The 23,305-nt window shown below is 50.5% G+C and overlaps 1 protein-coding gene and 1 long non-coding RNA gene across 3 annotated transcripts in view; one reads left to right on the forward strand and one right to left on the reverse strand.

The window, feature by feature from the left end:
• LOC140268291 (uncharacterized) overlaps positions 1-23,305 on the forward strand; it is a 224,728-nt gene that overhangs the window by 104,085 nt on the left and 97,338 nt on the right. The gene's annotated exons all lie outside the window — the stretch shown is intronic.
• Positions 231-22,462, reverse strand: afg3l2 (AFG3-like AAA ATPase 2). Of its 2 annotated transcripts, XM_072363239.1 has the most exons (17): positions 22,265-22,462; positions 21,846-21,945; positions 19,484-19,552; positions 19,245-19,399; positions 19,010-19,162; positions 18,845-18,919; positions 18,641-18,765; positions 18,300-18,573; positions 18,092-18,229; positions 15,390-15,543; positions 13,042-13,149; positions 12,839-12,964; positions 12,640-12,750; positions 8,743-8,858; positions 8,446-8,646; positions 7,769-7,963; positions 231-1,712 (listed from the first exon to the last, which is right to left on the reverse strand). In XM_072363239.1, exons 1-17 carry the CDS (start codon positions 22,346-22,348, stop codon positions 1,473-1,475), a joined length of 2,424 nt encoding a protein of 807 aa, XP_072219340.1. In that variant the 5' UTR covers positions 22,349-22,462; the 3' UTR covers positions 231-1,472. The 2 variants fall into 2 exon arrangements, with proteins under 2 accessions (XP_072219340.1, XP_072219341.1); XM_072363240.1 differs by lacking the exon at positions 7,769-7,963.

The following is a 23,305-nucleotide window of genomic DNA, read 5'->3' on the forward strand; positions in this document are numbered from 1 at the left end:
TAAACCCGCGTGATTCTTCTATTGATGATGTGAAACAGCCAGGTTGAGCCCTTATTGATTAATCATGTATCAATCAGTTTGGTGTCTGGAAAAGTGAATTCATTTTACTCCCCGATTCGTTTAGTTGAGATTAGAGTTTGTGGCTCTTATTGATTGCACTAATTGGCTCAGCGCTGACATCATCATGGGCATGTGAACGTTTTGACACATTATTGATCAGTGATGTGGCACAGAGTTGTTCTGACTTTATTAAAACACTGAATCATGAAATGAACACATTTACACATTTCTACTGTCATCATTACATGTTTCCACTCAGTCGCAGGGTGCATGTGATACAGCATGCAACCAGTAACTGATCTATTCCTAATCAATATCTGATCAGCAGTTCAGTTCACAATGATCATGAAGAATCGGTCCAAACAGAACCTGAGGCTCCAGAACATTTATTTAATGAATGAAACAGAACTGTGTCGATACCTTTTTTATATTAACGTCATAAATACACGACTTATTGGATCCAGTTTAAATGTTTTAGTCATTTACGAAAGCCTCGGTTTCTAAGAAGAGCGACGTCCACCACCCGCCAGAACCAGAGAACAGACCAGAACCAACTGGGACGAAGATCCAGCTCCTGCAGAGTCCAGATCTGGAACCTTAAAGGAGTTCTGCACCACAAATGTTCCTGATTCTGCAGGTGTGTTTGTTTCGAACCCTAAAACGGAAAAAAGTAAAGAACTGGTCCAGAAAACAATGTTCAGAACTCAAAAGCAGAACCCTTTATCTGTTGACTTTAACAAATAGAGGATCAAATACAGAATGTCTGGAGTTCTGTGCAGGTTCTTTGAATCACCCAGAACCATGTGGTCAATCAAAGGTTCTGACATGAAAAGATTTGCTTTTAATCAAATAAATACAGCAGAACCCGGTGAGAGGTTCTGATGCTTCCCTCACAGGGCTCCAGCTGATGAGTCTGGCTGAGCAATGAGCGGTTCGTCTCCACAGAGGAGGGAAACCCGTAGAACTCGTGTGGTTCCAGAGGATGGAGGAGAAACTCAGGCTTTAATTTAATATCTCAGAATTGTTTTGGGAAGATTTAGCAGATATTTGTGTTGTTCTCGGAGCCCCAGAATACAGGAGGGGGTTCTACAACTGTTCTCAGAACCCAAGAGATGGTTCTGCGATTGAAAATGATGTGGAGTGCGAGAGGCTGTAGGAGAGTTCTTCGGTACAAGGTGACAGGAGAACTTCAGATGAAGGTTTTCAGGTTGGCGGTACAGCCCAGAATCCAACAGAACATCTTAAAGTTTTGGGTGCAGAACTCAAGAGAAAAGGTTCCAGAAGAAGAACTCTTTTTTGTTCCTACAGTGAGAGGACTCTGGACCCTGAACATGTTTGTGACGGCAGAACTTAAATATTAGGGGCCGATGTGCATCTGTGGTGTTGCAGAACCCACAGCTGCATCATAGGTTCTAGAAGGGCATTCCTCCAGAGATCTGGCGGGCCACCTGCTCCTCCTGGCTCTCCTCCTTGTCCTTCCTCTCCTGGTTCCATTCCTTCAGGCCCTCGGGCAGCGTCGTATCCTCGTCCTCACCGCCGGTTCCCTCCACAAAGTCTTCGTACGTCGACTTCTCTGCAAATGGCCGCTTGCCCAGCAGCTCTACCATGTCGTTCTTATCCAGAACCTCTTTCTCCAGCAGCCGCTGAGCCACCTGGAGAACACCAAGAGAACAGCGATCAGCTCTGCAGAAACAATGATCAAATCTGTGAAGAAGAACATAAAACCAGCGTTCCTTGTGCTGGTTGCATGGTCCAGGGAACCCTGCTGAGAACACTCTACATGAACCCAGTTCCACAGTTCTGGTTCTGATTTGAGCACCAGCTGCATCGCTGTCGTACCGCATAGTGAGAGCAGCTGAAAACACCATCGGTCCACTCGCTGCCTCTTCAGAACCAGCAGACTGAGAGACCGTTTCATCCATCAGACACTCAGAACGCCGAATTCCCTCTGACCTCTGACCCCACACACCCTGGACAATGACCCCCCCAACCCACCGTCTCCCCCTTTCACAACATGGCACCAGCTTCAGTCTGTTTACAGAACTTATTGTCAGACGATATTTGACACTTTAGCTTTGCTGCATCTTATTCACACTTCAAGGTTTTGCATCAGAGATATGAGGGAAACACAGTTTAAGTTTAATAAAGTTCACTTGATTTGACTGAATGTTCTGGAGTTCCTCCACCTACAGGTGTAGAGAAAGATGCATTTCAGTCAAACAGTTAAGCTTTAAAGAACCTGCTCTGAGTGAGTTCTGTCAGAGTTAAAGAACCTGCTCTGAGTGAGTTCTGTCACAGTTAAAGAACCTGCTCTGAGTGAGTTCTGTCACAGTTAAACCTTAAAGAACCTGCTCTGAGTGAGTTCTGTCAGAGTTAAAGAACCTGCTCTGAGTGAGTTCTGTCACAGTTAAAGAACCTGCTCTGAGTGAGTTCTGTCACAGTTAAAGAACCTGCTCTGAGTGAGTTCTGTCACAGTTAAACCTTAAAGAACCTGCTCTGAGTGAGTTCTGTCACAGTTAAACCTTAAAGAACCTGCTCTGAGTGAGTTCTGTCAGAGTTAAAGAACCTGCTCTGAGTGAGTTCTGTCACAGTTAAAGAACCTGCTCTGGGTGAGTTCTGTCAGAGTTAAGCTTTAAAGAACCTGCTCTGAGTGAGTTCTGTCAGAGTTAAACCTTAAAGAACCTGCTCTGAGTGAGTTCTGTCACAGTTAAACCTTAAAGAACCTGCTCTGAGTGAGTTCTGTCAGAGTTAAAGAACCTGCTCTGAGTGAGTTCTGTCACAGTTAAAGAACCTGCTCTGAGTGAGTTCTGTCACAGTTAAAGAACCTGCTCTGGGTGAGTTCTGTCAGAGTTAAGCTTTAAAGAACCTGCTCTGAGTGAGTTCTGTCACAGTTAAAGAACCTGCTCTGGGTGAGTTCTGTCACAGTTAAAGAACCTGCTCTGGGTGAGTTCTGTCAGAGTTAAAGAACCTGCTCTGGGTGAGTTCTGTCAGAGTTAAGCTTTAAAGAACCTGCTCTGAGTGAGTTCTGTCACAGTTAAAGAACCTGCTCTGAGTGAGTTCTGTCACAGTTAAAGAACCTGCTCTGAGTGAGTTCTGTCAGAGTTAAAGAACCTGCTCTGGGTGAGTTCTGTCAGAGTTAAAGAACCTGCTCTGGGTGAGTTCTGTCAGAGTTAAGCTTTAAAGAACCTGCTCTGAGTGAGTTCTGTCAGAGTTAAAGAACCTGCTCTGAGTGAGTTCTGTCACAGTTAAAGAACCTGCTCTGAGTGAGTTCTGTCACAGTTAAAGAACCTGCTCTGAGTGAGTTCTGTCACAGTTAAAGAACCTGCTCTGAGTGAGTTCTGTCACAGTTAAAGAACCTGCTCTGAGTGAGTTCTGTCACAGTTAAAGAACCTGCTCTGAGTGAGTTCTGTCACAGTTAAACCTTAAAGAACCTGCTCTGGGTGAGTTCTGTCAGAGTTAAAGAACCTGCTCTGGGTGAGTTCTGTCAGAGTTAAGCTTTAAAGAACCTGCTCTGAGTGAGTTCTGTCACAGTTAAAGAACCTGCTCTGGGTGAGTTCTGTCACAGTTAAAGAACCTGCTCTGAGTGAGTTCTGTCAGAGTTAAAGAACCTGCTCTGAGTGAGTTCTGTCACAGTTAAACCTTAAAGAACCTGCTCTGAGTGAGTTCTGTCAGAGTTAAAGAACCTGCTCTGAGTGAGTTCTGTCAGAGTTAAAGAACCTGCTCTGAGTGAGTTCTGTCACAGTTAAAGAACCTGCTCTGGGTGAGTTCTGTCACAGTTAAAGAACCTGCTCTGAGTGAGTTCTGTCACAGTTAAAGAACCTGCTCTGAGTGAGTTCTGTCACAGTTAAGCTTTAAAGAACCTGCTCTGAGTGAGTTCTGTCAGAGTTAAAGAACCTGCTCTGAGTGAGTTCTGTCACAGTTAAAGAACCTGCTCTGAGTGAGTTCTGTCACAGTTAAAGAACCTGCTCTGAGTGAGTTCTGTCAGAGTTAAAGAACCTGCTCTGAGTGAGTTCTGTCACAGTTAAAGAACCTGCTCTGAGTGAGTTCTGTCACAGTTAAAGAACCTGCTCTGAGTGAGTTCTGTCAGAGTTAAAGAACCTGCTCTGAGTGAGTTCTGTCACAGTTAAAGAACCTGCTCTGAGTGAGTTCTGTCACAGTTAAACCTTAAAGAACCTGCTCTGAGTGAGTTCTGTCACAGTTAAAGAACCTGCTCTGAGTGAGTTCTGTCACAGTTAAACCTTAAAGAACCTGCTCTGGGTGAGTTCTGTCAGAGTTAAAGAACCTGCTCTGAGTGAGTTCTGTCACAGTTAAAGAACCTGCTCTGAGTGAGTTCTGTCAGAGTTAAAGAACCTGCTCTGAGTGAGTTCTGTCACAGTTAAAGAACCTGCTCTGAGTGAGTTCTGTCACAGTTAAACCTTAAAGAACCTGCTCTGAGTGAGTTCTGTCACAGTTAAAGAACCTGCTCTGAGTGAGTTCTGTCACAGTTAAACCTTAAAGAACCTGCTCTGAGTGAGTTCTGTCAGAGTTAAAGAACCTGCTCTGGGTGAGTTCTGTCAGAGTTAAGCTTTAAAGAACCTGCTCTGAGTGAGTTCTGTCACAGTTAAAGAACCTGCTCTGAGTGAGTTCTGTCAGAGTTAAAGAACCTGCTCTGAGTGAGTTCTGTCACAGTTAAACCTTAAAGAACCTGCTCTGAGTGAGTTCTGTCAGAGTTAAAGAACCTGCTCTGAGTGAGTTCTGTCACAGTTAAACCTTAAAGAACCTGCTCTGAGTGAGTTCTGTCAGAGTTAAAGAACCTGCTCTGAGTGAGTTCTGTCAGAGTTAAAGAACCTGCTCTGAGTGAGTTCTGTCACAGTTAAAGAACCTGCTCTGGGTGAGTTCTGTCAGAGTTAAAGAACCTGCTCTGAGTGAGTTCTGTCACAGTTAAAGAACCTGCTCTGAGTGAGTTCTGTCACAGTTAAAGAACCTGCTCTGAGTGAGTTCTGTCACAGTTAAGCTTTAAAGAACCTGCTCTGAGTGAGTTCTGTCACAGTTAAAGAACCTGCTCTGAGTGAGTTCTGTCACAGTTAAGCTTTAAAGAACCTGCTCTGAGTGAGTTCTGTCAGAGTTAAAGAACCTGCTCTGAGTGAGTTCTGTCACAGTTAAAGAACCTGCTCTGGGTGAGTTCTGTCAGAGTTAAAGAACCTGCTCTGAGTGAGTTCTGTCACAGTTAAAGAACCTGCTCTGAGTGAGTTCTGTCACAGTTAAAGAACCTGCTCTGAGTGAGTTCTGTCACAGTTAAGCTTTAAAGAACCTGCTCTGAGTGAGTTCTGTCACAGTTAAAGAACCTGCTCTGAGTGAGTTCTGTCACAGTTAAACCTTAAAGAACCTGCTCTGGGTGAGTTCTGTCAGAGTTAAAGAACCTGCTCTGGGTGAGTTCTGTCACAGTTAAACCTTAAAGAACCTGCTCTGGGTGAGTTCTGTCAGAGTTAAAGAACCTGCTCTGGGTGAGTTCTGTCACAGTTAAAGAACCTGCTCTGGGTGAGTTCTGTCAGAGTTAAAGAACCTGCTCTGGGTGAGTTCTGTCACAGTTAAGCTTTAAAGAACCTGCTCTGGGTGAGTTCTGTCACAGTTAAGCTTTAAAGAACCTGCTCTGAGTGAGTTCTGTCACAGTTAAGCTTTAAAGAACCTGCTCTGGGTGAGTTCTGTCACAGTTAAAGAACCTGCTCTGGGTGAGTTCTGTCACAGTTAAAGAACCTGCTCTGAGTGAGTTCTGTCAGAGTTAAAGAACCTGCTCTGAGTGAGTTCTGTCACAGTTAAGCTTTAAAGAACCTGCTCTGAGTGAGTTCTGTCACAGTTAAAGAACCTGCTCTGGGTGAGTTCTGTCACAGTTAAAGAACCTGCTCTGAGTGAGTTCTGTCACAGTTAAGCTTTAAAGAACCTGCTCTGAGTGAGTTCTGTCACAGTTAAAGAACCTGCTCTGAGTGAGTTCTGTCACAGTTAAAGAACCTGCTCTGAGTGAGTTCTGTCACAGTTAAAGAACCTGCTCTGAGTGAGTTCTGTCAGAGTTAAAGAACCTGCTCTGAGTGAGTTCTGTCAGAGTTAAAGAACCTGCTCTGGGTGAGTTCTGTCACAGTTAAAGAACCTGCTCTGAGTGAGTTCTGTCACAGTTAAGCTTTAAAGAACCTGCTCTGAGTGAGTTCTGTCACAGTTAAAGAACCTGCTCTGAGTGAGTTCTGTCACAGTTAAAGAACCTGCTCTGAGTGAGTTCTGTCACAGTTAAAGAACCTGCTCTGAGTGAGTTCTGTCAGAGTTAAAGAACCTGCTCTGAGTGAGTTCTGTCAGAGTTAAAGAACCTGCTCTGAGTGAGTTCTGTCAGAGTTAAGCTTTAAAGAACCTGCTCTGAGTGAGTTCTGTCAGAGTTAAAGAACCTGCTCTGAGTGAGTTCTGTCACAGTTAAAGAACCTGCTCTGAGTGAGTTCTGTCACAGTTAAAGAACCTGCTCTGAGTGAGTTCTGTCACAGTTAAACCTTAAAGAACCTGCTCTGAGTGAGTTCTGTCACAGTTAAAGAACCTGCTCTGAGTGAGTTCTGTCACAGTTAAACTTTAAAGAACCTGCTCTGAGTGAGTTCTGTCAGAGTTAAAGAACCTGCTCTGAGTGAGTTCTGTCAGAGTTAAAGAACCTGCTCTGAGTGAGTTCTGTCACAGTTAAACCTTAAAGAACCTGCTCTGAGTGAGTTCTGTCACAGTTAAAGAACCTGCTCTGAGTGAGTTCTGTCACAGTTAAACCTTAAAGAACCTGCTCTGGGTGAGTTCTGTCAGAGTTAAAGAACCTGCTCTGAGTGAGTTCTGTCAGAGTTAAAGAACCTGCTCTGGGTGAGTTCTGTCACAGTTAAGCTTTAAAGAACCTGCTCTGGGTGAGTTCTGTCAGAGTTAAAGAACCTGCTCTGAGTGAGTTCTGTCAGAGTTAAAGAACCTGCTCTGAGTGAGTTCTGTCACAGTTAAACCTTAAAGAACCTGCTCTGGGTGAGTTCTGTCAGAGTTAAAGAACCTGCTCTGAGTGAGTTCTGTCAGAGTTAAAGAACCTGCTCTGAGTGAGTTCTGTCACAGTTAAAGAACCTGCTCTGAGTGAGTTCTGTCAGAGTTAAAGAACCTGCTCTGAGTGAGTTCTGTCACAGTTAAACTTTAAAGAACCTGCTCTGAGTGAGTTCTGTCAGAGTTAAAGAACCTGCTCTGAGTGAGTTCTGTCACAGTTAAGCTTTAAAGAACCTGCTCTGAGTGAGTTCTGTCACAGTTAAAGAACCTGCTCTGAGTGAGTTCTGTCACAGTTAAACCTTAAAGAACCTGCTCTGAGTGAGTTCTGTCACAGTTAAGCTTTAAAGAACCTGCTCTGAGTGAGTTCTGTCAGAGTTAAGCTTTAAAGAACCTGCTCTGAGTGAGTTCTGTCAGAGTTAAGCTTTAAAGAACCTGCTCTGAATTTACTTAAAGAATCATTCAGAACTGAGCTTCGTATTTGTTGTTTGGGTTTTCTCAAAGCTGTCGGAGGAAAAGATGGACAATAAGCAGTAGGTGTGGAAGCCCCTGATGTGGAGAACATGTGACACCATCAGGGGAACTGGGCCCTCAGCAGAGTTCATGGCAGGTGTGTTGGACCGAGACACGTGTCGAGTTTATCTGCCAGAATTAGAACCCAGAGCTGAGTCTGGGACTCCAGCAGAATGGACCTGAGTACCTTCTCCACCTCAGCCTTCTTGCTGTTCAGCAGCTGCTGGGTCCGGTGGTACGCCTCGCTGATCAGGGTTCTGACCTCTGTGTCAATCAGGCGGGCGGTGGCCTCGCTGTACGGTTTTTCCAGAACCATCTCACCCTGCCGGGGAAGGTCAAAGGACACCTGACCCACCTTCGGGTTCATCCCAAACTGAACAATCTGCAGGAGAACACAGAGAGGTCAGACTGAGCAGAACCTCAACAGGAACCAACACCAAACAGAAGTGATTCTGATGAGATCTAACAGCAGAGATCATGTTTCTCCAGTTTTAGCTGCTCTCCATTGTCTCCCTGTTAGATTCAGAATAGAATTTAAGGTTCTTCTCCTCACATATAAAGACACCCTCTCTACCTCTAAGATCTGAAACTTTCCTTTCTGATAAAGCTGATAGTTAGGGATGGCTCAGGTGAAAAATCCCAAAGTTCTGCTGCTATAGGCTCAGTCTGCTGGTGCTTTACAAATAAAACTGAATTTAATTCTAAATACGATTGTTGATGCCTTCGGCAGACGCTTTTATCCAAAGCACCTTACAGGTGGGCAGGTAGGGCAGGGGGGTCTTAGCTAAGGACCCTACTGGAGGTAGTTCCTTTCATGCAGGGGATCTGAACCCAGGTCTCCCACATGGAAGGCGGATATCTCACCTGTGCGTAGGCACTCTGGGTCACCTTCCTCAGGTCGTCCTGAGCACCAGTGGTGATCCGTCCAAAGAAGATCTCCTCAGAGACGCGGCCCCCCAGGGTCATGCACATGCGGTCCAGCAGCTGCTCCTTGGTGTACAGGTACTGTTCCTTGGGCAGGTACTGAGCATAACCCAGCCCCTTCCCCCTGGGAATAATGGACACCTGCACAAGTAAACACGACATGGAAGTCAGTGATGATGATGATGAACAGACTCCGTGGATGAAGGCGGCTCTATAAAATGTCACACAGTCGGAGACCTTTAGCAGCGGGTCGGCGTGCTCCAGGAACCATCCGGCCACAGCGTGACCAGCCTCGTGGTACGCCACTGTCTTCTTCTCCTCTGGCTGAAGCACCTGAGTCTTCTTCTCCAGCCCTTCACACAAACAGAAAGAGACGTCTGTTTCTCACTGAGGGCGTAACCTGCTGCATCCGAAGACTAAGAACCCCTAACCCAGGAGTAGGGCTGGGTATCGAACTTCGGTTCTTTTAAGGCACCGACCGAAATGCTTCGGTAGCACCGAGTATCAAAACACGCCTCGTCTTTCGGTCTTTCGTCTGCCCTCGACTGGCTGTATGAACGTTCCACTTTGCAGGAACATGTGGTTCCGCCCACAGACGGGTTCACGTGCATCTGTAGGTGGAACTGTAGGAACTGTAGGTGTGTGTAGAACCGGTTAAACAATGCCACCGAGGTCTAAAGCCTGGCTCCATTTCACCAAGATTGATGCCAACAGAGCGATGCAACATGTGCCAAAAGGTCATCGCTGCTAAGGCAGCAACACGACTGATTTAATGAGTTATTTGACCTGCACAAAATCAATTTAAGAGCAGAAAGTTGCTCCGTGTTTGACAGGAAGAAGGTCGGACCGCAGCCATCATCCTCTCAGCATTCAGGTGTGGACGCCACAGAGCCGAGCGGCATCATTCAAAACCACTGGACTCGGCTTCATCTCAGAGCACCGAGGACGGCGCAGGGTGTGGGATTATAACAGGTAACGTTCAGCTAAATCCGGCAGTAATCTCAATGTTACTGCAGCTTAATCCTGCAGAAAGCAGACATGTTGATGTTTCTGAAGGAAAACTGCTGAGTGAAAAGTATCCTCAGTGTGTAGGATGGAGTTAGACACCAACCTGTAGGACGGAGTTAGACACCGACCTGTAGGACGGAGTTAGACACCGACCTGTAGGACGGAGTTAGACACCAACCTGTAGGACGGTGTTAGACACCGACCTGTAGGATGGAGTTAGACACCGACCTGTAGGATGGTGTTAGACACCAACCTGTAGGATGGAGTTAGACACCGACCTGTAGGACGGAGTTAGACACCGACCTGTAGGACGGAGTTAGACACCGACCTGTAGGACGGTGTTAGACACCGACCTGTAGGACGGAGTTAGACACCGACCTGTAGGACGGAGTTAGACACCAACCTGTAGGACGGAGTTAGACACCGACCTGTAGGACGGAGTTAGACACCGACCTGTAGGATGGAGTTAGACACCGACCTGTAGGATGGAGTTAGACACCGACCTGTAGGATGGAGTTAGACACCGACCTGTAGGACGGAGTTAGACACCAACCTGTAGGACGGAGTTAGACACCAACCTGTAGGACGGAGTTAGACACCGACCTGTAGGATGGAGTTAGACACCAACCTGTAGGACGGAGTTAGACACCAACCTGTAGGATGGAGTTAGACACCGACCTGTAGGATGGAGTTAGACACCAACCTGTAGGACGGAGTTAGACACCGACCTGTAGGACGGAGTTAGACACCGACCTGTAGGACGGTGTTAGACACCGACCTGTAGGACGGAGTTAGACACCGACCTGTAGGACGGAGTTAGACACCAACCTGTAGGACGGAGTTAGACACCGACCTGTAGGACGGAGTTAGACACCGACCTGTAGGATGGAGTTAGACACCGACCTGTAGGATGGAGTTAGACACCGACCTGTAGGATGGAGTTAGACACCGACCTGTAGGACGGAGTTAGACACCAACCTGTAGGACGGAGTTAGACACCAACCTGTAGGACGGAGTTAGACACCGACCTGTAGGATGGAGTTAGACACCAACCTGTAGGATGGAGTTAGACACCGACCTGTAGGATGGAGTTAGACACCGACCTGTAGGATGGAGTTAGACACCAACCTGTAGGACGGAGTTAGACACCGACCTGTAGGATGGAGTTAGACACCAACCTGTAGGATGGAGTTAGACACCAACCTGTAGGATGGAGTTAGACACCAACCTGTAGGACGGTGTTAGACACCAACCTGTAGGACGGAGTTAGACACCAACCTGTAGGACGGTGTTAGACACCGACCTGTAGGACGGAGTTAGACACCGACCTGTAGGATGGAGTTAGACACCAACCTGTAGGATGGTGTTAGACACCGACCTGTAGGATGGAGTTAGACACCAACCTGTAGGATGGAGTTAGACACCAACCTGTAGGATGGTGTTAGACACCGACCTGTAGGATGGAGTTAGACACCAACCTGTAGGATGGAGTTAGACACCAACCTGTAGGATGGAGTTAGACACCAACCTGTAGGATGGTGTTAGACACCGACCTGTAGGATGGAGTTAGACACCAACCTGTAGGATGGAGTTAGACACCAACCTGTAGGACGGTGTTAGACACCAACCTGTAGGACGGAGTTAGACACCAACCTGTAGGATGGAGTTAGACACCGACCTGTAGGATGGAGTTAGACACCAACCTGTAGGATGGAGTTAGACACCAACCTGTAGGATGGAGTTAGACACCAACCTGTAGGACGGAGTTAGACACCAACCTGTAGGATGGTGTTAGACACCGACCTGTAGGATGGAGTTAGACACCAACCTGTAGGATGGAGTTAGACACCAACCTGTAGGATGGTGTTAGACACCAACCTGTAGGACGGTGTTAGACACCAACCTGTAGGACGGAGTTAGACACCAACCTGTAGGACGGAGTTAGACACCAACCTGTAGGATGGAGTTAGACACCAACCTGTAGGATGGAGTTAGACACCAACCTGTAGGACGGAGTTAGACACCAACCTGTAGGACGGAGTTAGACACCAACCTGTAGGATGGAGTTAGACACCGACCTGTAGGATGGAGTTAGACACCGACCTGTAGGACGGAGTTAGACACCAACCTGTAGGATGGTGTTAGACACCGACCTGTAGGATGGAGTTAGACACCAACCTGTAGGATGGAGTTAGACACCAACCTGTAGGATGGTGTTAGACACCAACCTGTAGGACGGTGTTAGACACCAACCTGTAGGACGGAGTTAGACACCAACCTGTAGGACGGAGTTAGACACCAACCTGTAGGATGGAGTTAGACACCAACCTGTAGGATGGAGTTAGACACCAACCTGTAGGACGGAGTTAGACACCAACCTGTAGGACGGAGTTAGACACCAACCTGTATGGTATGGTCCAAACAACATCTACCTTTGGTTGAAAAGTGAAAGGTGAAAAGCCGTAATTTTTAGGCCGTTGAAAAAAAGACGTCTATTTCTGGACTAAATGAAGATGATGACGGAGCAGATTTATCCCAAAAACCAACGTCCAATGGCTCTGGTGTTCGGTGGGAACAGTTTTGCTCTAGAATTTGTTGTTAATTTTTCCTGTAAGAGAACTGCTTGGACTGGAAAAATACTGAGCTGAGAAATAAAACTGAAGATTTGTACTGTTATGTCTCGTTTAATTTCCTTTTTGTTAGAATTCATATCACAAAATTGGTATAGAAAAAAGTATCGGTCAGGAACCGGTAAAAGTGAAGGTATCGGTACCGGTATCGAAACATTTAGACTGATACTCAGCCCTACCAACGTGTTCTGAATCATTTTCAGACACAAACGGATCCGATTCTTCCAGACATGATATCAGAACCTCCAGAGTTTAAAGGCTCAATTCCAGTTAGACCAAAATTAACTTAAAACAAGGTCTCAGCCTGTGACTCATACAGTGTTTTCATTAAACCAGTTTTAAGAAAGCGGAACCAGAACTTTACAAGTCAGAATGTTCTTAAAACATGTTGTTGATGAAGCTGACTGACCAACATCAGGAGTCCTTCAGGCTCAGCCCAGAGAACAGTCTGGGTGCAGGTACCTGCACAGATTAATGTTCAGGTGTGCTGTCTCACCTCCGATGACTCGTTCAATGGCCTGCTCAAAATGTTTCTGGCTGATAGCATCCGACAGGTGGCGAGCGGCGATCAGAGCCGCCTCGTTACAGACGTTAGCAATGTCAGCGCCTGGTAGGCAGAGAACAGGGAAAATAATCCCACTGAGGTTAGGATGACGTACGGATGCAGGCTGCGCCAACCATGAAGAAGAGTTTACCTGAGAATCCAGGTGTAAGAGCAGCCATCTTCCTGGCCAGAGCATCTTTGTCCAAGTCGACCTCCAGCTTCAGAGGGCGCAGGTGGACTTTAAAGATGGATGCCCGTCCTTTGATGTCAGGTGGACCTGAAACAGAACAGTCCCCACCTGAGTTCACTGAAGACACCTGTGTGGTTACCTGAGCGCGTCCAGCTCAGACTCACCGATATAAATCTGCCTGTCGAAGCGTCCGGGTCTCATCAGAGCTGGGTCCAGGATGTCTGGTCTGTTGGTTCCAGCCAGAACCACAACGTTGGTGGCAGGGTTGAACCCTGGAAGAAAGTAAGAAGTCAGACCTCCGTCAGGAACTCCCCCTCTCTGAGGGACGGGAGGAGCCGCGGGGGAGAGAGACCTCCCTCTCTCTGAGGGACGGGAGGACCCGCGGGGGAGAGAGACCTCCCCCTCTCTGAGGGACGGGAGGAGCCGCGGGGGAGAGAGACCTCCCCCTCTCTGAGGGACGGGAGGAGCCGCGGGGGAGAGAGACCTCCCCCTCTCTGAGGGACGGGAGGACCGGCGGGGGAGAGAGACCTCCCCCTCTCTGAGGGACGGGAGGACCGGCGGGGGAGAGAGACCTCCCCCTCTCTGAGAGACGGGAGGACCCACGGGGGAGAGAGACCTCCCCCTCTCTGAGGGACGGGAGGAGCCGCGGGGGAGAGAGACCTCCCCCTCTCTGAGGGACGGGAGGAGCCGCGGGGGAGAGAGACCTCCGTCAGGACTCCCCCTCTCTGAGGGACGGGAGGACCCGCGGGGGAGAGAGACCTCCCTCTCTCTGAGGGACGGGAGGAGCCGCGGGGGAGAGAGACCTCCCCCTCTCTGAGGGACGGGAGGACCGGCGGGGGAGAGAGACCTCCCCCTCTCTGAGGGACGGGAGGAGCCGCGGGGGAGAGAGACCTCCCCCTCTCTGAGGGACGGGAGGAGCCGCGGGGGAGAGAGACCTCCCCCTCTCTGAGGGACGGGAGGAGCCGCGGGGGAGAGAGACCTCCCCCTCTCTGAGGGACGGGAGGACCCGCGGGGGAGAGAGACCTCCCCCTCTCTGAGGGACGGGAGGAGCCGCGGGGGAGAGAGACCTCCCCCTCTCTGAGGGACGGGAGGAGCCGCGGGGGAGAGAGACCTCCGTCAGGACTCCCCCTCTCTGAGGGACGGGAGGAGCCGCGGGGGAGAGAGACCTCCCCCTCTCTGAGGGACGGGAGGAGCCGCGGGGGAGAGAGACCTCCGTCAGGACTCCCCCTCTCTGAGGGACGGGAGGACCCGCGGGGGAGAGAGACCTCCGTCAGGACTCCCCCTCTCTGAGGGACGGGAGGACCGGCGGGGGAGAGAGACCTCCCCCTCTCTGAGAGACGGGAGGACCCACGGGGGAGAGAGACCTCCCCCTCTCTGAGAGACGGGAGGACCGGCGGGGGAGAGAGACCTCCCCCTCTCTGAGAGACGGGAGGACCCACGGGGGAGAGAGACCTCCCCCTCTCTGAGGGACGGGAGGACCCGCGGGGGAGAGAGACCTCCCCCTCTCTGAGGGACGGGAGGACCGGCGGGGGAGAGAGACCTCCCCCTCTCTGAGAGACGGGAGGACCCACGGGGGAGAGAGACCTCCCCCTCTCTGAGGGACGGGAGGACCCGCGGGGGAGAGAGACCTCCGTCAGGACTCCCCCTCTCTGAGAGACGGGAGGACCCGCGGGGGAGAGAGACCTCCCCCTCTCTGAGGGACGGGAGGACCGGCGGGGGAGAGAGACCTCCCCCTCTCTGAGGGACGGGAGGACCGGCGGGGGAGAGAGACCTCCCCCTCTCTGAGAGACGGGAGGACCCACGGGGGAGAGAGACCTCCCCCTCTCTGAGGGACGGGAGGACCCGCGGGGGAGAGAGACCTCCGTCAGGACTCCCCCTCTCTGAGGGACGGGAGGACCCGCGGGGGAGAGAGACCTCCGTCAGGACCTCCCCCTCTCTGAGAGACGGGAGGACCGGCGGGGGAGAGAGACCTCCCCCTCTCTGAGAGACGGGAGGACCCGCGGGGGAGAGAGACCTCCGTCAGGACTCCCCCTCTCTGAGGGACGGGAGGACCCGCGGGGGAGAGAGACCTCCGTCAGGACCTCCCCCTCTCTGAGAGACGGGAGGACCGGCGGGGGAGAGAGACCTCCCCCTCTCTGAGGGACGGGAGGACCCGTGGGGGAGAGAGACCTCCCCCTCTCTGAGGGACGGGAGGACCCGCGGGGGAGAGAGACCTCCCCCTCTCTGAGGGACGGGAGGACCGGCGGGGGAGAGAGACCTCCCCCTCTCTGAGGGACGGGAGGACCGGCGGGGGAGAGAGACCTCCCCTCTCTGAGGGACGGGAGGACCGGCGGGGGAGAGAGACCTCCGTCAGGACCTCCCCCTCTCTGAGAGACGGGAGGACCGGCGGGGGAGAGAGACCTCCCCTCTCTGAGGGACGGGAGGAGCCGCGGGGGAGAGAGACCTCCCCTCTCTGAGGGACGGGAGGAGCCGCGGGGGAGAGAGACCTCCGTCAGGATGAAGGAGAACCTACCGTCCATCTCCACCAGCAGCTGGTTCAGGGTGTTCTCCTGTTCGCTCTGTCCTCCAAAGTTCCCTCTTCCTCGCTTTCGACCAACGGCGTCAATCTCATCGATAAACAGGATGCAGGGAGCGTTCTTCCTCGCCATAACGAACAAATCTCTCACCTGCACAGGATGTGACATCAGCATGATGGCCTCTTTACCTCTTTAGCCCTTTGTTTCCACCTCTTTAACCCTGTTTCCACCTCTTTAACCCTCTGTTTCCACCTCTTTAGCCCTCTGTTTCCACCCCTTTAGACCTCTGTTTCCACCTCTTTAGCCCTCTGTTTCCACCTCTTTAGCCCTCTGTTTCCACCTCTTTAGCCCTCTGTTTCCACCTCTTTAACCCTCTGTTTCCACCTCTTTAACCCTCTGTTTCCACCTCTTTAGCCCTCTGTTTCCACCTCTTTAGCCCTCTGTTTCCACCTCTTTAACCCTCTGTTTCCACCTCTTTAGCCCTCTGTTTCCACCTCTTTAGCCCTCTGTTTCCACCTCTTTAACCCTCTGTTTCCACCTCTTTAACCCTCTGTTTCCACCCCTTTAACCCTCTGTTTCCACCTCTTTAGCCCTCTGTTTCCACCTCTTTAACCCTCTGTTTCCACCTCTTTAACCCTCTGTTTCCACCTCTTTAACCCTGTTTCCACCCCTTTAGCCCTCTGTTTCCACCTCTTTAACCCTCTGTTTCCACCTCTTTAACCCTCTGTTTCCACCTCTTTAACCCTCTGTTTCCACCTCTTTAGCCCTCTGTTTCCACCTCTTTAGCCCTCTGTTTCCACCTCTTTAGCCCTCTGTTTCCACCTCTTTAACCCTCTGTTTCCACCTCTTTAACCCTCTGTTTCCACCCCTTTAACCCTCTGTTTCCACCTCTTTAGCCCTCTGTTTCCACCTCTTTAACCCTCTGTTTCCACCTCTTTAACCCTCTGTTTCCACCTCTTTAACCCTGTTTCCACCCCTTTAGCCCTCTGTTTCCACCTCTTTAACCCTCTGTTTCCACCTCTTTAACCCTCTGTTTCCACCTCTTTAACCCTCTGTTTCCACCCCTTTAGCCCTCTGTTTCCACCTCTTTAGCCCTCTGTTTCCACCTCTTTAGCCCTCTGTTTCCACCTCTTTAACCCTCTGTTTCCACCTCTTTAGCCCTCTGTTTCCACCTCTTTAACCCTCTGTTTCCACCTCTTTAACCCTCTGTTTCCACCTCTTTAACCCTCTGTTTCCACCTCTTTAACCCTTTGTTTCCACCTCTTTAACCCTCTGTTTCCACCTCTTTAACCCTCTGTTTCCACCTCTTTAACCCTCTGTTTCCACCTCTTTAACCCTCTGTTTCCACCTCTTTAGCCCTCTGTTTCCACCTCTTTAGCCCTCTGTTTCCACCTCTTTAACCCTCTGTTTCCACCTCTTTAACCCTCTGTTTCCACCTCTTTAACCCTCTGTTTCCACCTCTTTAACCCTCTGTTTCCACCTCTTTAACCCTCTGTTTCCACCTCTTTAACCCTCTGTTTCCACCTCTTTAGCCCTCTGTTTCCACCTCTTTAACCCTCTGTTTCCACCTCTTTAACCCTCTGTTTCCACCTCTTTAACCCTCTGTTTCCACCTCTTTAACCCTCTGTTTCCACCTCTTTAACCCTCTGTTTCCACCTCTTTAACCCTCTGTTTCCACCTCTTTAGCCCTCTGTTTCCACCTCTTTAACCCTCTGTTTCCACCTCTTTAACCCTCTGTTTCCACCTCTTTAACCCTCTGTTTCCACCTCTTTAACCCTCTGTTTCCACCTCTTTAACCCTCTGTTTCCACCTCTTTAACCCTCTGTTTCCACCTCTTTAGCCCTCTGTTTCCACCTCTTTAACCCTCTGTTTCCACCTATTTAACCCTCTGTTTCCACCTCTTTAACCCTCTGTTTCCACCTCTTTAGCCCTCTGTTTCCACCTCTTTAACCCTCTGTTTCCACCTCTTTAACCCTCTGTTTCCACCTCTTTAACCCTCTGTTTCCACCTCTTTAACCCTCTGTTTCCACCTCTTTAACCCTCTGTTTCCACCTCTTTAACCCTCTGTTTCCACCTCTTTAACCCTCTGTTTCCACCTCTTTAACCCTCTGTTTCCACCTCTTTAGCCCTCTGTTTCCACCTCTTTAGCCCTCTGTTTCCACCTCTTTAGCCCTCTGTTTCCACCTCTTTAGCCCTCTGTTTCCACCTCTTTAACTCTGTTTCCACCTATTTAACCCTCTGTTTCCACCTATTTAACCCTCTGTTTCCACCTCTTTAACCCTCTGTTTCCACCTCTTTAGCCCTCTGTTTCCACCTCTTTAACCCTCTGTTTCCACCTCTTTAACCCTCTGTTTCCACCTCTTTAGCCCTCTGTTTCCACCTCTTTAACCCTCTGTTTCTGTACCTCAGCGTCTAACCCCTCCCCACCCTCCAAACTCCCCACCCTCCCTCCCTCCTCCCTCCCTCCTCCTCACCCTCCCTCCCCCCTCCCTCCTCACCCTCCAAACTCCCCACCCTCCCTCCCTCCTCCTCACCCTCCCTCCCCCCTCCCTTCTCACCCTCCAAACTCCCCACCCTCCCTCCCTCCTCCTCACCCTCCCTCCTCCCTCCCTTCTCACCCTCCAAACTCCCCACCCTCCCTCCCTCCTCCCTCCCTTCTCACCCTCCAAACTCCCCACCCTCCCTCCCTCCTCCTCACCCTCGCGGGGCCGACTCCCACAAACATCTCCAGGAACTCCGACCCGTTGACAGTGATGAACGGAACGTCGGCTTCGCCGGCCGTCGCTTTGGCCAGAAGAGTTTTTCCTGTTCCTGGAGGCCCGGTAAGGATGGCTCCCTGAGACCAGAGTAACACAAAGTTACAAAAAAACACAGGTTACCCCCCCCCCCACACCCAGGGCCCTCACCTTGGGGATCTTGGCCCCCAGGTCCTGGTACTGTTTGGGGTTCTTCAGGAAGTTGACGAACTCCATGATCTCCAGCTTGGCCTCCTCGCAGCCCGCCACGTCTTTGAACTTCACGTCGATCTCGTCCTTCAGGATCTTGGCCGTGGTCTCGCTGACGCTGAACAGGCCCCCCATCCCCCTGCCGGGGCGGCCCGGCCCCGCCGGCCCCCGCCGCAGCATGAAGAGCAGGAAGCCGATGATGAGCACCGTGGGGAGCATGCTCAGCAGGAAGGTGCTGCAGAGGAAGACAAACATCACATGGCGTCCCACCTGAACACGGCCAATCGGACTGCGCTGCTCACCCGTCGCTCTCAGCCGAGTAAACCACCGGCAGGCGGTTCTCGCCCTCGATGCCGAGCTCGTACTGCGCCGTCTCCAGGTTCCTCTCGAAGGTGTCCACGCTGCCAATGTTGAACCAGATGTACTGCTGCAGGACAACAACACAGGAGAGGGCGTCACTCACAAGCTGGGCGCCACCTGCACGCATCACTGAGAGCAGAACGCACCCCGTCCAGCGGCGTCTTCCCCGGAGAGAAAACCACTTTGACGTAACGCTTGTTGATAACTTCTAACCGATCCACCTGACAGGAAACGCACAATCACAGCTGCAGTTGATCAACAAACCATCAGAAAGTTCTCTCATCACAGGGAAATGACAGGTGTGTCCTCACCACCCCTTTGGACAGGTAGTTGTTGACAAAGTCCTTCCAGGTCACCTCCCGTCCTCCATCCCTAAAGAAGAAGTAGTAGGTCACAGCGGTCCAGAACGCCATGCCGATCAGGAGGAACATCCGGAACTCCTTCTCATCCCAGGGAATGTCCCCCTGAATCAAACACAAGCCCGGATCAGCCCACACCTGCACAGGTACCATCCAGCTGAAGGTGCTCCAGAAACAGGCGCCTGACCTTCTGCAGCCGGCTGTACCAGTGAGACTCGTCCTTACGCCCTCCTCGTTTCCCTCCTCCTGCTCCTCCTCCTCCTGCTCCTCCTCCTCCTCCTCCTCCTCCTCCTCCTCCTTCTGACCTTGCAGGTGCTCTCTGAGCAGTGGCTGGTTTGGATTCTGAGGACGGAAGACAATCAATCACCATAGAAACAGAGAAAATGATCTAAATAAGAAAGTTAAAGGTTCGAGGCGGGTTTCTACCTTTAGCTGCAGCTTCAGCTTCAGAGTTTTTTGATATTTTTTGACCTTCTGGAAAATATTTCTCAAAACCTGAAAAAAAAAATATATAAATGTTCGTAGTACAGACTAACACCTGGAGCTCTTCTACGGACTAACACCTGGAGCTCTTCTACGGACTAACACCTGGAGCTCTCGTACGGACTAACACCTGGAGCTCTCGTACGGACTAACACCTGGAGCTCTCCTACAGACTAACACCTGGAGCTCTCCTACAGACTAACACCTGGAGCTCTCCTACAGACTAACACCTGGAGCTCTCGTACAGACTAACACCTGGAGCTCTCCTACGGACTAACACCTGGAGCTCTCCTACAGACTAACACCTGGAGCTCTCCTACAGACTAACACCTGGAGCTCTCCTACGGACTAACACCTGGAGCTCTCCTACAGACTAACACCTGGAGCTCTCCTACAGACTAACACCTGGAGCTCTCCTACGGACTAACACCTGGAGCTCTCGTACGGACTAACACCTGGAGCTCTCGTACAGACTAACACCTGGAGCTCTCCTACAGACTAACACCTGGAGCTCTCCTACAGACTAACACCTGGAGCTCTCCTACGGACTAACACCTGGAGCTCTCGTACAGACTAACACCTGGAGCTCTCCTACAGACTAACACCTGGAGCTCTCCTACAGACTAACACCTGGAGCTCTTCTACAGACTAACACCTGGAGCTCTTCTACAGACTAACACCTGGAGCTCTTCTACAGACTAACACCTGGAGCTCTCGTACGGACTAACACCTGGAGCTCTCCTACAGACTAACACCTGGAGCTCTTCTACAGACTAACACCTGGAGCTCTTCTACAGACTAACACCTGGAGCTCTCGTACAGACTAACACCTGGAGCTCTCCTACGGACTAACACCTGGAGCTCTCCTACGGACTAACACCTGGAGCTCTCCTACGGACTAACACCTGGAGCTCTCCTACAGACTAACACCTGGAGCTCTCCTACAGACTAACACCTGGAGCTCTCCTACGGACTAACACCTGGAGCTCTCCTACGGACTAACACCTGGAGCTCTCGTACGGACTAACACCTGGAGCTCTCGTACAGACTAACACCTGGAGCTCTCCTACGGACTAACACCTGGAGCTCTCCTACAGACTAACACCTGGAGCTCTCCTACAGACTAACACCTGGAGCTCTTCTACAGACTAACACCTGGAGCTCTCGTACGGACTAACACCTGGAGCTCTCCTACGGACTAACACCTGGAGCTCTCCTACAGACTAACACCTGGAGCTCTCGTACAGACTAACACCTGGAGCTCTCCTACAGACTAACACCTGGAGCTCTCGTACAGACTAACACCTGGAGCTCTCCTACGGACTAACACCTGGAGCTCTCCTACGGACTAACACCTGGAGCTCTCCTACGGACTAACACCTGGAGCTCTCCTACAGACTAACACCTGGAGCTCTCGTACAGACTAACACCTGGAGCTCTCCTACAGACTAACACCTGGAGCTCTCGTACAGACTAACACCTGGAGCTCTCCTACAGACTAACACCTGGAGCTCTCGTACAGACTAACACCTGGAGCTCTCCTACAGACTAACACCTGGAGCTCTCCTACGGACTAACACCTGGAGCTCTTCTACGGACTGACACCTGGAGCTCTCCTACGGACTAACACCTGGAGCTCTTCTACGGACTAACACCTGGAGCTCTCTTACGGACTAACACCTGGAGCTCTCCTACAGACTAACACCTGGAGCTCTCTTACGGACTAACACCTGGAGCTCTCCTACAGACTAACACCTGGAGCTCTCCTACAGACTAACACCTGGAGCTCTCCTACAGACTAACACCTGGAGCTCTTCTACAGACTAACACCTGGAGCTCTCCTACGGACTAACACCTGGAGCTCTCCTACAGACTAACACCTGGAGCTCTCCTACGGACTAACACCTGGAGCTCTCCTACGGACTAACACCTGGAGCTCTTCTACAGACTAACACCTGGAGCTCTCCTACAGACTAACACCTGGAGCTCTCGTACAGACTAACACCTGGAGCTCTTCTACAGACTAACACCTGGAGCTCTCCTACAGACTAACACCTGGAGCTCTTCTACAGACTAACACCTGGAGCTCTCCTACAGACTAACACCTGGAGCTCTCGTACAGACTAACACCTGGAGCTCTCCTACAGACTAACACCTGGAGCTCTTCTACAGACTAACACCTGGAGCTCTCCTACAGACTAACACCTGGAGCTCTTCTACAGACTAACACCTGGAGCTCTCCTACAGACTAACACCTGGAGCTCTCATACAGACTAACACAAGTCCCTGAGCCTTTCAGTCATACCCTTTGGGGGTTTGGAGCTCAGCCTCTTGTAGGCTCCCAGTAGGTCGCTCAACAGGCTCCGCCCACTCTCCACCTGTCCTGGAGTTGTTGTGGACATCACCTGAGGAGGACAAACATTAGGTCAGCTGACCACAGGTGAGTCCAGAAGATAACCATGACAAGCACGTGACTGTGCACCTGACCGGTCATAACCATGTGAAACGTCAGTCTAAAAAAATCCATCTGACGCCACAGCATCAAAATTGTTTATTGTATATATCACGTAATAGTATTTTATTATTCACTTTATATGACGTCACGCACTCAGTTTCAAAGGTCACTGGTAGGTGCTACTGGCGGCTCTCGCCGGTCCGGTACCGATACCGTGTACGTCTTTGGGCCGGTGTCAAGGTTAGCATGTTAGCTCGTCCTCCACCTACCAGTCTGTTCGGGGCTCCGGAGGGCAGCAGCACGCGGAACAGGTTCCTGCAGCCCGCCGACAGCCGCAGGTAGCGGTGAGCCATCCTCCCGGCAGAACGGAGCGGCGGAAAGTAGCGAGGACGGAGCTAGACACTGGCCAAGTTCAACCAAGCTGTTCCGTAATCACACCATGTCGCCATGTTTCTTCCATACGACTTCTTCTTCTTCTTCTTCTTCTTCTTCTTCTTGGTTTACAGGTGCGCTCACTGCGCCCCTTGCGGTCATAGACAGTTTAAAATGACTGAAAGGTCGAGGTTTCGGAGTCTGAGGATGGAGACTTTGTCCTGTTTGACAGTCCTGATCAGCCTCATTTCTTTACATATTTCCATAAAAACAGGAAGCAGCTGCAGAGATTCACTGAAACATGTTCAAACATGAACATAAACCCAGAATCTGAGGCAGAAACAGAGTTTTTCTCAGTTCTCAGCAGCTTTAAAGTGAATCTCTGGTCTGAGCTCCTTTATTCTCCAACACAGCCTGAACCCTCTGAGACAAGCTTTCTGTCATTTCTTTAAGGAGTCTTCAGGAATAGTTCTCCAGGCTTCTTGAAGGACATCCCAAAGCTCTTCTTTGGATGTGGGCTGCCTTTTGTTCCGTTCTCTGTCAGATGATCCCACACTGCTTCAATAATGTTGAGGTCCGGGCTCTGGGGAGGATTCATCTCTTCTAAAGTCCCTGAGAAATGTTGTGGGACAGATTTTCTTCTTCTGTGAGTTTTGTGTCTAAATTTCCCCTGAAGAACCGAGAACTCTTTTCTAAACTCAGTCTGCCTCCACACAGCTTTCTGGAATATTAGTTTGGTCCAAATGAAACCTTCATGTCTCTGATTGGCTGCAGAGAGACATTTGGTCTGTTGGGCATCTGATGGACACAAGAACAAACCTTCTGTCGCCGGAACGTCATCAAACCATTTAGGAAATCTTTTCCTGGCTGGATGTTGGAAACAGATTGTGAGTCAGACACTGTGGGTTATAATGACATCATGTTCTGGACTATGATGC

Source organism: Leuresthes tenuis, unplaced genomic scaffold (genome assembly GCF_036924035.1).
Source record: "Leuresthes tenuis unplaced genomic scaffold, fLeuTen1.0.hap1 SCAF_14, whole genome shotgun sequence".
NCBI lineage: Eukaryota > Metazoa > Chordata > Actinopteri > Atheriniformes > Atherinopsidae > Leuresthes > Leuresthes tenuis.

Excerpts from the sequence above, each read along its gene's own strand:
- afg3l2 (XM_072363239.1), bottom strand. The coding sequence starts at position 22,348 with ATGGCTCACCGCTACCTGCGGCTGTCGGCGGGCTGCAGGAACCTGTTC. Across the intron at positions 18,766-18,844 it reads GGAAGACGCCGCTGGACGGG|CAGTACATCTGGTTCAACAT; the intron begins GTGCGTTCTGCT and ends GTTGTCCTGCAG. Across the intron at positions 8,647-8,742 it reads ACGCCGACCCGCTGCTAAAG|GTGTCCATTATTCCCAGGGG; the intron begins GTCTCCGACTGT and ends TTACTTGTGCAG.